At 47.6% G+C, this 12328-nt stretch overlaps 1 protein-coding gene across 4 annotated transcripts; it reads left to right on the forward strand.

Annotated features, from left to right (window-relative positions):
- The first annotated feature begins 4379 nt into the window (after positions 1-4379).
- On the forward strand, positions 4380-9379 carry LOC132252114 (uncharacterized). 4 transcript variants are annotated; one of them, XR_009463884.1, is made up of 3 exons: positions 4380-5245; positions 5917-7938; positions 8058-9379. XR_009463884.1 is itself a non-coding variant. In XM_059732373.1 (2 exons), the coding sequence occupies exons 1-2, from the start codon at positions 4457-4459 to the stop codon at positions 6061-6063; spliced, it is 936 nt and encodes a 311-aa protein (XP_059588356.1). In that variant the 5' UTR covers positions 4380-4456; the 3' UTR covers positions 6064-9379. The 4 variants fall into 4 exon arrangements, 1 of the variants encoding a protein (XP_059588356.1); XR_009463885.1 differs by having other exon boundaries at positions 5917-7124; XR_009463886.1 differs by having other exon boundaries at positions 5917-7124; positions 8061-9379.
- The last annotated feature ends 2949 nt before the right edge of the window (positions 9380-12328 follow it).

The raw sequence follows: 12328 nt of genomic DNA on the forward strand, positions 1-12328 counted from the left end.
TCCTGACACCCCCACTCCCTGGCTGGTCCTCTCAGGGAGGGCACCAGAGGTCTTGCCTGCCTCCCCTGCCTGTCGCCTAAGCGGGGAATGCTGCCTGTCAGGGGGTACACCAGCACATGCACATGCACCCCTGTACATCCCATATGCATTGCCACTTTGATTATGATTGATTATTTGGTTGATTAATTGATTATTTCATTGATTTTTTGATTGATTATTTGAGGGAGGGAGGTCCTTTGCCCAAGTACCATGCTGGGTGCTAAAATTCACCAGGCAGCAGGGAAGATTTCAAAGTGAGCAAAATTCCAGTGTAGAGGGCTTGTTTATTTGCAGAGACGTGGCCAGTAACCAGGACGGAGGTCCTTTGCATACCACCCCGAGTGCTAAGACCCACCAGGCAGTGGGGAAGAGGGAAGGCCTCTGGTGCTAAGACCTGAGAGGGGGAAGAGTGAATGTATGTATGAATGAATTATGTATGAGGGATTAGAGTGAGTGTATGTATATATGTAAGTATGGTGGTAAGAGTACAATCAATACTAAAATGACATGGTGGCTAGAGTACTGTTATCATTTAGGATTATTACTAATATAACTATTAATTTAATCATTACTGTACACAGAATTACTTGGGATCATTGTCCTCACAAAAAAGAGCACAATCATTAGGAAATAGGCACATGGTCTAAGCACCAAAGGAAGGCAGACAGCAAGGGAGGAAAGCTGACAAAGGCAAACACATGAGATGTTGTTATTGCTATTGATTAACGTTAGGGAAATGCGTTACCCCAATGCCAAAACTTCACTCTAATTATTTTGTTGTACCTGCTGGACAAAGAGAACAGACTGCCCAACAGTCAGCCATTTCTCTCCTAGCACCCATAAATGACTTTGTGCTCCTTTGTATCTTGGCAGTACAATGAGTCCAAGTAGCACAATTCACTGAAGTAAAAACATTTTGGAATAAACAAAATAGGAAAAAGGGAACATTGCAACAGTCAGCCCTGGAAGTAGGGCACACGGATACACAGCATAGACAGTTCCTAGCCTGACCATAGACAGAAACATTCTAATTATTGATAAATACTAGCATGTTAATATTAAAATTAAATACACATTTTTCAAAGTTAAGAATCATTATTTCAAGTGCATGTTTAGTTGCTGCTATATTCATACCATATGACCCCTCTTTGTCTCTGTTTAGAAATTGTGCATATCGCAGCAGAAAATGCTTATTTTTATACATGAGATGCTAATGGTGAGCTAATTATCATGCTCATTCTCAATTACTTTTTCAGTATTATTAATCTAAGGATAATATGAGTAGCAATAGGCACCTGGCAGTGACATTACCAGCACTGCCACTTGAGACCGTGTAGACCAGGGGTAGGCAACGTTTTTTGGCTGGAGTGCCGGAAAAACCCACAATGCCTACCTTGGAAGGTGCCGGAGTGCCAACATGCCAGAAAAACAAAATGAGGGCAGGGGGTACATGGCAGGATGCACTTCATATTAGTATAGTTAATAATCATCTTTTTTTCAGTAAATACCAGATTGTCTAAAAATTGTAAACCTGGTGACAATAAATAAAACTTGATACTCCCTTTGATCTTGTGTATTTGTTTTGCGCAGGTCCCCCCCACAACAGCTCCCTAGCCCTGCTCATGCCCCTGCCCCCAGCCAAAGCCCCTGCCCCCTAGCCTGCTCATGCACCTGCCCCCCAGCCAAAGCCCCTGCCCCCCAGCCCATGCTCCAAGGCTATCAGCAGCTACCCAGAACCTGCGCTGGCTGCAGCCGGGAGACTGCAAACAGCTGTTGCCTCCCTGCCCGGGCCCCAGCTGCCTCCCAGCCCCAGACCCGGCCGGGGGCTCCAGGGAGGCAGCAGATACCGGTGATGCTTCCCACTGTGCTGCCCTCACCGCCGCTTCTGCAGAGCAGTGCGTGGAACCCAGCACGGCAGGGCACAGCGGGGGGACACAGAAAGCTGCCTGCCGCTCCAAGCTCCCCGCTGCCCTGGCCACACTTCCCCTGCAGGCAGGGGCAGCAGCAAGGGACAACCCTGCATGCTGCCCACGCTGCTCCTGTGCACACAGGGGAAGTGTGACCAGGGCAGCGCAGAGCTTGCAGCAGCAGACAGCTTCCCTGTGTAGCCCCTCTGTGCGCTGCCACTCTGGTCATGCAAGGCATCCTTTTCATGCTTCATAAGTATGTTCTTCTCTTCTGCCTGAAACCCCCCCCCAAAATGTAGGTCTCTCAAGCAAATGCACTGACAAGCCCTCCCAAAAAATCAGCCCACCATGACCCAAGAAAATAAACCTAGCAAAAAATCAAATCCTTTCTTAAAATGCCCCTTGGCATAAATTAGTACTGTGTGGGCAGGAGGGTAAGATTGTTATGACATGCCCCCTAGCATCTTTTACTAGTTATTAGGGCTGTGCAAAGCTTTGGTCACTGATTTGATTCAGAGGAGATTCGGCCCGATTCAGTGGCCAAATCTCTGAATTCAAATCAAATCAGGAGGCCCATTAATCTCTCTGAATTGAACCAGAAGCCTCCGATTTGATTCTGAGAGATTTGATGATTTGGACATAGACACAGCTTTATATATTTTTTCTACATACCTCACAGTACCAGGCGCGGCTCGTGAATGCTGAGATGGTGGGGTAGATTTCTGGTCCACTTCTGGGTCCGCCGCCAAGTATGCAGGGGGCCCCACTGCACTCCCGTGCGATGCTCCATCTGCCCCAGCATTGCAGCATTCACAAGCCACACCTGGTACCTCAAGGTATGTAGAAAAAACATTTAAAGCTGTGTCTAAGGCCAAATAGCTGATTCTCTGAATCAGAATCGAATCTTCATATTCAGATTTGGCCAAATTGAATCGGGACAGCGATCTGAATCAGTTAATTGAATCGCTGTCCCTGAATCGAGCCGAATCCGAATTGAATACAGCCTGCTTTGCACACCCCTGTTAGTTATAGCATATTAAGCCATAACACACTAAATGACATTCACGTTAAGTCATTAGTCATGGTGTAAGGAGTGACCTAGAAAACACTACCCAAGACAAAGCAAGCAGAATGTTATGTGACGAATGCCCATCTGCAATGATAAGGAGGAGACAGTCTGAGATAAAGGGGGCTTGAAAACAAAAAGGAAAAAACAGGGAACTGGGTTAAAAGGGCTCATTAAAATACTAAAAATCATACCTCTAGGTGGGGAAAAAGTATGCTAATGAAACATACATGTATGTAAATGAGATACATAGCTAAAACACAGGTATAGAGACATGCTCAGTAAAGAACTTCTTGCATCACTCCTTACAACCAATCAGCAAACAAATACGCTGGTGAGAACTTGAAAACTCCTGTATAAAAGATGCTTAGTGGTAGTGATCTGGTGTGCTTGTTACGTGAAATTATTCCGCTTGCACCTTTTATTGCTAGCAATAAACCTTCTTTATACTTTCACCCCTGATATCTTTATTGGCCTTTGCATACCGGGCACGATCCCAGACTTGAGCTGGGGCTCAACAGTTTTTGGCACCCCAGATGGGACTGCCTTAGATAAGGCTTTGCCCGGAGTATCTGACGACCAGAGAACCGCTCTTCCAGGACAAATGTCAGGTGCGCCCTGGGATCTCTTTTCCTGGTGAGACTTTTGCTTCAGGGGGAGCTGGATTGCTGAGGCAGCAGTAGCCTAACGGTGCAACCCCATAGAGTGAAAGTACCAGTAACAGGCACCTGGGTGAGAGGGTAGAAAGGGCATAAGGCCTACTGTCAGTACGCCTGCCTGGGATTATCTCTGTAAGTATTCTGCCTGGCCCGAGTCCAAGACCAGTGATTTTTCCCCTGTGAGGACGAGGACTAAGAACAGATCCCTGGATCCCAGGTAAGTCGGACGGTCAGAACCGGGAAGGCAGCCCTGAGATGGGTACTATTAAATGTACCCCCCTCTCTTGTGTATTGGGACATTGGGCAGAGTTCGGTGGGGATCCTATGACTAAGAAGAAAGCTAAATTCTTCTGTGAAACTGCGTGGCCACGCTATATGCTAGATGATCAAGAACATTGGCCTCCGGAGGGAAGTGTTAATTATAATACCATCTTACAATTGATTTTGTTCTGCCGGCAGAATGGTAAATGGGAGGAATTGATGTATCCGCAAGCGTTTATGTCTCTTTGTAGAGATAGAAAGGTTTTGGAGGAATGTGGATTGGGGGAGGGGGTTGGGATCTGTGAAATGGCAGTGGCTCAATCAACTGCAAATCCTGTCCTGGAATGTCCGGAGCCGGAGGCTCCCCTCCCTTTGCTGCCTCTACCTTATTCTCCTCCTCTTCCCCCTCCTCCTCCTCATTCGTCTGATTCCTCGTTGGCATTCGCTCTTCCTGCTTCCTCCCCTGCCCTGAGGCGGAGGTTGAGAACACTCCCCGACCCAGGGATCTGGAACAGCACCAACCAATGCCGTCAGGTGCTTGGCAATCTCCAGAATCCCCGACATCTCCTGATATAACCCCGGGAGGTGGGTGGAGAGTACAGTTAGGAGCAGACTCCGGGGTTAAGGGAAAACATCGCAGGGAATCTGATCCTGGCTGTCGGAAGGGAAATGGGGTATTTCCCCTAAGAGAACAAGTGGTACCCGGGCCTCTCGAAGATGACGGTGAGCCAACCTACCGTCAAACCTTTGTGCACATTCCTTTCACTACATCAGATTTGTATAACTGGCGGAACAATACCCCCAGTTTGAGAGAGAATCCTGAAAAGGTACGAAACCTGTTTGAAATGATTTTCAAAACCCATAACCCAACCTGGGCAGATGTTCAGTCTCTTTTAGATGTCCTGTTGACACCAGAGGAAAGGAGAATGGTAGTAAACAAATCCCATGAGTACGTGGAAAAGGAAAGTACCGCAGGGCACCTGCAAGGAAATAGGGACGATCATGTCCCCACCCAGGAGCCAGATTGGAAACCAGACCAAGATATGACCTCCATCCATGCCTATCGAGAATATATCCTCCGAGGATTGAGAGATGCTGTGAAAAAACCTCAGAATCTCAGTAACGTGTATGAGGTTCGACAGGAAACAAATGAGACCCCGAGTGCTTTCTTGGAAAGAATTTACACTACTTTCGAGGAATACACTTGCGAGGACCTGGAGGATGCATCAAACGCTCACATGTTAAATATGATCTTCATAGGTCAGAGTACACCGGACATTAGAAAAAATTGCAGAAGACAGACGGAGCAACAGGTATGCCTATTTCCCAACTAGTAGACATTGCTTACAAAGTATTTACTAACCGAGAAAGTGTTCAGGAAAAGCAACAGGACAAGAAAGAGGAGAGAAAGATGAAAATGCAGGCAGCCCTAGTGGCAGCTGCAATCACGGGAAAACCCAGAAATGAGGGATCCCAGAGACAGCCTCAGAGGCGGGGTCCATTAGAGAAAGATCAGTGTGCCTATTGCAAACAAAAGGGACACTGGAAGCGGGAATGCCCCTATCGGAAAGTAGGTGAAGGTGAAAAGAAAAAAGAGGAGAGCAGTGGACTGTTTGCTTTTGGAAGGGATTCAGATTGAAGGGGACCGGAGGCCCAGGAGGGAAAGATAACCCAGATCCTGGTGTCCCCTGACGAGCCTCTGGTTAAAATGCAACTAGGGGACAGAGAAGAATTGGTAGAATTTCTTGTCGATACAGGTGCTACTCATTCCGTCTTAACTCAAAAACTGAAACCTTTAAGTAAAAAGACTGTGCTGGTAGTAGGGGTCACAGGGAAGGCAGTAACACGACCCTTCCTACAGCCAATGACCTGTAATCTTGGGCAGGCCGAAGTCACCCATCAATTCTTGTATATGCCAGACTGCTCCATTCCCCTTTTAGGGAGAGACCTCCTCTGTAAACTGCAAGCTACGTTGTCATTTCAGGATGGGCAAATGTTCCTGACTGTGCCTCCTGAAAAGGGGTGGCACCTGCAGGCTTGCCTTCTCGGCCTTCTCCGAGAGGAAAGTACACCGGATATTCCTCAAACCCTGCTCGATGCTGTTGTTCCATGGGTATGGGCAAGTCACTGACCCAGGAAGGCTAAAAATGCTGACCCTGTAAAGATTCAACTTTTGCCAGGGGCCCAGCCTCCATGTGTGAAACAATATCCAATGCGGATGGAAGCCAGGAAAGGACTGAAGAGTGTGAGCAAGCATTCTGCCAGTTAAAGCAGGCTCTTATTGAAGCACCTGCCTTAGGAATACCGGACATGAGTAAGCCTTTTTCCCTTTTTGTGCATGACCGAAGGGGGGTAGCTGTGGGAGTATTAACACAGAAATTGGGTAGCTGGCAATGACCAGTGGCATATCTTTCTAAAAAAATTAGACTTTGTGTCATCCGGATGGCCTGCTTGTCTCCGGGCTGTTGCTGCCACCTGTCTGCTAATACAAGAAGCTGAAAAGTTAACCCTAGGCCATGAAATGACTGTATATGTGCCTCACGCAGTGCTTACAGTCCTGGAGCAGAAAGGAGGGAACTGGTTAACCCCGGGACGAATGGCTCGATATCAGGCCATCCTCCTAGATAAGCCTGAAATAAAATTGGCCATTTCTCGCACTGTAAATCCAGCAACACTGTTGCCACCTATGGCTGACACACCAGATCTTGTACATGATTGCCTGCAAACATTGGAAGCTGTTTACCTGAGAGATCGACCCCTTGAAAATGCTGAACTGGAATTCGAAAATCCGGATACGCTATCGTGACTACACAGAATGTGATAGAAGCAGGACCTTTAAACCCATCTGTTTCAGCTCAAAAGGCTGAACTCATTGCTATGACTCGGGCTTTGCAATTGGCGGCCAACAAAACTGTCAATATTTATACTGATTCTAAATATGTTTTCCTTGTTTTACATGCTCACGGAGCGCTGTGGAAAGACCGGGGTCTACTTGATGCTAAAGGAGCAGGCATTAAGCATAGCAAGCAAATAAAAGCTCTCCTCAAGGCAGTCGGGGAACCAAAGGAGGTAGCGGTAATGCATTGTAAGGCACATCAGAAAGGGAATGACCCCTCCACAAAAGGTAATCGATTTGCTGACGCTACAGCAAAGAGAGCAGCTAAAAGACCTCAGACAGACTTGCTGCCTGAAGTAAGTAATCTGTTACCTCTCCTCCCAGACCTATACCAGCCTGTGACACCACAGTATGGGGAAAGAGACAAACAATTGATAAAAGAGTTTCAAGCAAAGAAGGGGGAGCACGGGTGGTTAGTAGCAAAGGATGGCCGCATTATCATCCCAGCTGCCTGGGTTCATGTGGTAGTAAAGAGCGCTCATCATGGCACCCACTACGGACCCAGGGCCCTGGTAAGATGGATCAGTCACTATGTAACTGGAGTGGGATTAAGAGAGGCTGCCAAGAAGGTATCAGAGACATGTGAGGCCTGCCAGAGAAATAACCCAAAAGGAGGGAAAAAAGAAACTCCAGGACATCAGAGAATAGGCAATGGGCCAGGAGAAGAATGGTAGGTGGATTTTACTGAGTTGCCCCGGCAACAAGGGATGAGCTATCTCCTTGTCTTTGTGGACACTTTCTCTAATTGGGTTGAGTGCTTCCCATGTAGGACTGCCCAAGCCCGAGAGGTGGTCAAGGCACTCCTACGAGAAATCATACCTCTCTTCGGACTTCCAAAAGGAATAGGGTCAGACAATGGCCCACATTTCATTGCACAAATTACTCAGAAGGTTTCTGAGTTCCTGGGAATCAGCTGGCATTTACACACCCCTTGGAGACCCCAGTCCAGTGGAAAGGTGGAACGTATGAATCAGACCTTAAAAAGGCACCTTGCAAAGATTTGCCAAGAAGCTCGACTCAAATGGCCAGAGGCCCTACCCTTGCCCCTGTTACGAGTAAGGGTCGCACCACATTCTAAATTGAGATTAAGCCCGTTTGAGATAATATATGGTAAGCCTTACCCTCTGAGTCTGCCCATGGGTACTGAACAACAGTTACATGTTTTAGGAGAGGGAATGATTAGAGAATATGTATGGTCCTTGGTTTCTGTTTTGTCTTCCATCCATCAGCAGGTACGGGACGTGCTGCAGACGCAGGATCAGTCTCCTGCCCCGGAAAATCGACTATTACCTGGGAGTTACGCCCTTGTGAAAGACTGGAACGAGGAACCACTTCGAGCCAGATGGAAGGGTCCATATAGGGTACTTTTGATGACCCCGACGGCAGCAAAGCTCGAAGGAATCAAGACTTGAATACATTCCAGTCGCCTAAAGCCGGTGGCTGGACCAGAACAAGAAGGAACCCCTGCAGACTCCAGGGCTGGAGACAGAGAACCGTGGAAGGTGGAGCCAATAAGAGACTTAAAATTCCTATTCAGAAGAAAGGAACTTTAAATAATTTGTCAATCTTTGATCAAGTTTTACAGCCCTTATCATGAAATTGTTCAAGGTTTTATTGTGGGGCACCCTGATCTGTCCACTCCTTCTCATAGGAGGGGAAAACCTTTTACAACAAAAATTTGACCCTCAGGAAAATGTCTGGATTTATCTGGCCCGGGAAATTTTAAATAGAACGGACTTCTGCTTAGCGGGAGGGATCAATGCTCACCTGGTTTTTACCTCATGCTTAATCGCAGTACCAACCCCTTTGAAAATTTTACAAAATTATACTATGCTGGAAGATGTAGAGAAGGAAAGTACATATCAAGATATATATATAAGTGGGGGACTATTGTAAAAGAGAAAAGCAGAAACATGTTCTCCTTACAGGTTCAGGCAACAGCTAATGCTTCTGAATGTTTCCTAATGGTTAATTGTACTGGTAATTGCCTTAAAATTGAACCAAGGTAAATCAAATGATTTTACAAACAAAGACAGCTGATGATACTAGATTTTTGTTAAGCCAAATTGAATGGAGCAATCATAATAATAATTAAAAATGCTCCATAGGGGGGAATGTAAGGAGTGACCTAGAAAACACTACCCAAGACAAAGCAAACAGACTGTTATGTGATGAATGCCCATCTGCAATGATAAGGAGGAGACAGTCTGAGATAAAGGGGGCTTGAAAACAAAAAGGAAAAAACAGGGAACTGGGTTAATAGGGCTCATTAAAATACTAAAAATCATGCCCCTAGGTGGTGAAAAAGTATGCTAATGAAACATACATGTATGTAAATGAGATACATAGCTAAAACACAGGTATAGAGACATGCTCAGTAAAGAACTTCTTGCATCACTCCTTACAACCAATCAGCAAACAAATACGCTGGTGAGAACTTGAAAACTCCTGTATAAAAGATGCTTAGTGGTAGTGATCTGGTGTGCTTCTTACGTGAAATTATTCCGCTCGCACCTTTTATTGCTAGCAATAAACCTTCTTTATACTTTCACCCCTGGTATCTTTATTGGCCTTTGCATACCGGGCACGATCCCAGACTTGAGCTGGGGCTCAACAATGGTACATTACAACAATGAAAAAAGAACAGGAACATCTTTAGCAGGAAAAAGCCAATGCTATGGACAAGGGCCCAGGAACATCAGCTATTTCCTGGCACCCATGATGGAGGGATAGGTTATGTAGCAATAAGGTAGTAACAGCAGGTTCCAGGCCCTCCTCAGCTTCAGCTCATACCAGGGCCCTGAGTGAGCATCACGTGATTTCACCTTGTAAAGAAGGGTATCAAAGATATGGTCTGTGGGCTGGATTCATCCCACAGAGCTGCTCTGTCCAGCTGGAAGTTGGGGGGAGGGCCTGCCACAGAATCTGGGGCCCAAGGACATGGCAATCAGCAGCAGGAGAGCAGGCAAAGGTTGATACAGCCCAGGTCAGCTTCCAGTTGTTTTGCCCATCTCTGGTGCCACAGCTCTAGCTCCTTAGTCTCTGACCCCATTGTTGCCCCATTCTGGAGCCCCTGACACATGTCCCATACCCTGTATCCTGTGACAGAAGTAGAACTGCTGCCACATCATGTGGCATGCTGCAGTGGTGGCAGCTTCAACTCAGGCGCAGGGTCTGAGGCTGTTGCCACATACCCCGGGTTGGAGCTGGAGCTGCTTCCTCCTTGTGCCTCAGGCTGGATCCAGCCTGCAAGAAGCCCTGTGGTCCGGATCTAGCCTGGGGTAGCAAGGAAAGTTTTACACCCCTGTTATAAAGGCTTCCCCTTCCACAATCTGTGGAATAGCAACATCACTTGGGAGACACAGGGGACATAGTGCTTGAACCTCTGAACTTCACTCACAAGCCATTCTGTCTCCCGTCCCCAGGAAATGACTCACTTTCTTTCTGGACAAGCCTTTTCTGAACTGGCACGAATAGTGAAGTCATGGCTGTGATGCTCGTGCTGTGGTAAATGGAGCAGGCTTTACTGAGGCCTCCCGGGACGAGAGCGTATAATTTATCAGAGTTTATGGGCAAGGAGGATGCATGGGTCTCAGCACCATCCAGTGGCTGCTGTGAAACAAAGCGCCCTATTTTGTAGTTACTAGAGAGCTCCAACAGCCCTGCTTCATAGTCCATACCCCTTCACTGGGCAGCTCTTTTGCCCAAGAATGTTCTTTGTACGCTGAAAGATCTTGCATCTGCTGAATGAAACCTTCTCCATGGGCAATTGCACTTCCCCACACAAATAGTTCCTAAATTGCATATCAAGCACGCAAGGGAAAAACTTGCAAAAGGAAGGAAACCTAAAGCACAGTCAGTTCCCACTATTACATCTTTCTCAGACACCCTGTGCTGTTCTCACAACTACTGTGCATCCTACACTGTATAAACCTCTTTCTGTCCCTCAATTATCCCAGCCTTTCCTAGCCCGTTACTTATTTTTTGCATGCAACATGCCCTGAGCTATAAAACACACCTTGTTTTTGAGAACACACCTTGTTTTTGAGAGCGCAGGGTGGCAAAGGCCTGCAGCAAGACAGCAACCCTGAACTTCGGGAGGGTGGATTTCATTGAGCTAAGGAGACTAGTCGGGGAGGCACTGAGGTCCCAGAGGGGTGGGGAGTTGGGAGTCCAAGAACAGTGGTTGTTCCTGAAGGAGACGATCCTCCAAGCCCAAAGGGTGGCAATCCCAATACGGATCAAAGGGGGCAAGAGTGCTCAAAAGCCCATGGTTCACCAAAAGCATCCAGGAACGTCTCAAAGCTAAGAAGGAGGCGTACACTCAATGGAAGGGAGGAGCCATCACCAGGGAGGACTATACCTCTGTTGCTCGGGATTGTAGGGGGGCTGTTAGGAAGGCAAAGGCAGAGATGAAACTGGGACTAGCAAGCCAGATCAATGATAACAAAAAATCCTTTTTTAAATACATAGAGGGTAAAAAGAAGGTACTGGTTAACGGGGGGCCTCTTCAGGACATGCTTGGAAATCTGGTGGTCTCACCAGACGACAAAGCTAACCTATTTAACAATTTCTTTGTCTCCATTTTTCTGAGCAGGGACCAGGTCATCCCCCTCACCAGGATCCCCAATGGTCCCAGGGGAGGTGCAGCAAGGCCCAGGGTCAGAGAGGACCTAGTCAGGGAACTTCTGGTGGGACTGGACGTGTTCAGATCAGCAGGTCCTGATGATCTCCACCCCAGAGTGCTGAGGGAATTAGCAGAGGTCATTGTGGGACCCCTGGCACAGCTCTACGAGCACTCGTGGTGCTCTGGTGAGGTGCCAGAGGACTGGAAAAGGGCCAACGTGGGATGAGTCACCAATTGGCTGGAGGGCCACACCCATAGAGTGGTGCTGGACGGGTCATTTTCGACCTGGAGGGATGTGGGCAGTGCCGTCCCCCAGGGCTCAGTCCTTGGGCCTGTACTGTTCAACATCTTCATCAGGGACTTGGATGAGGGGGTGAAAAGCACCTTGTTCAAATCTGCATATGACACTAAGATGTGGGGAGAAGTGGGCTAGCAATAAGGTAGAGGGAGGGACAGGCTGCAATTGGATCTGGACAGGTTATAGGGGTGGGTGGATGAGAATAAGATGGGATTCAATACTGACAAGTGCAGGGTACTGCACCTAGGGAGAAAGAACCAGCAGCATACCTACAGGCTGGGGAACTCCCTTCTCGTCAGCACAGAGGCAGAAAAGGATCTTGGAGTCATTATAGACTCCAAGATGAACATACGCCGACAGTGTGGGGACGTGGTCAGGAAGGCTAACCGTACCTTGTCATGCATCCACAGATGCATCACGAGCAGGTCCAAGGAGGTGATCCTCCCCCTCTATGCGACACTGGTCAGGCTGCAGTTGGAGTACTGTGTCCAGTTCTGGGTGCCGGACTTCAGGGGGGATGTGGACAACATGGAGAGGGTCCAGAGGAGGGCCACTCGCATGATCAGGAGGCAGTA

Source organism: Alligator mississippiensis, chromosome 8 (genome assembly GCF_030867095.1).
Source record: "Alligator mississippiensis isolate rAllMis1 chromosome 8, rAllMis1, whole genome shotgun sequence".
In the NCBI taxonomy this organism is placed as follows: Eukaryota; Metazoa; Chordata; order Crocodylia; family Alligatoridae; genus Alligator; species Alligator mississippiensis.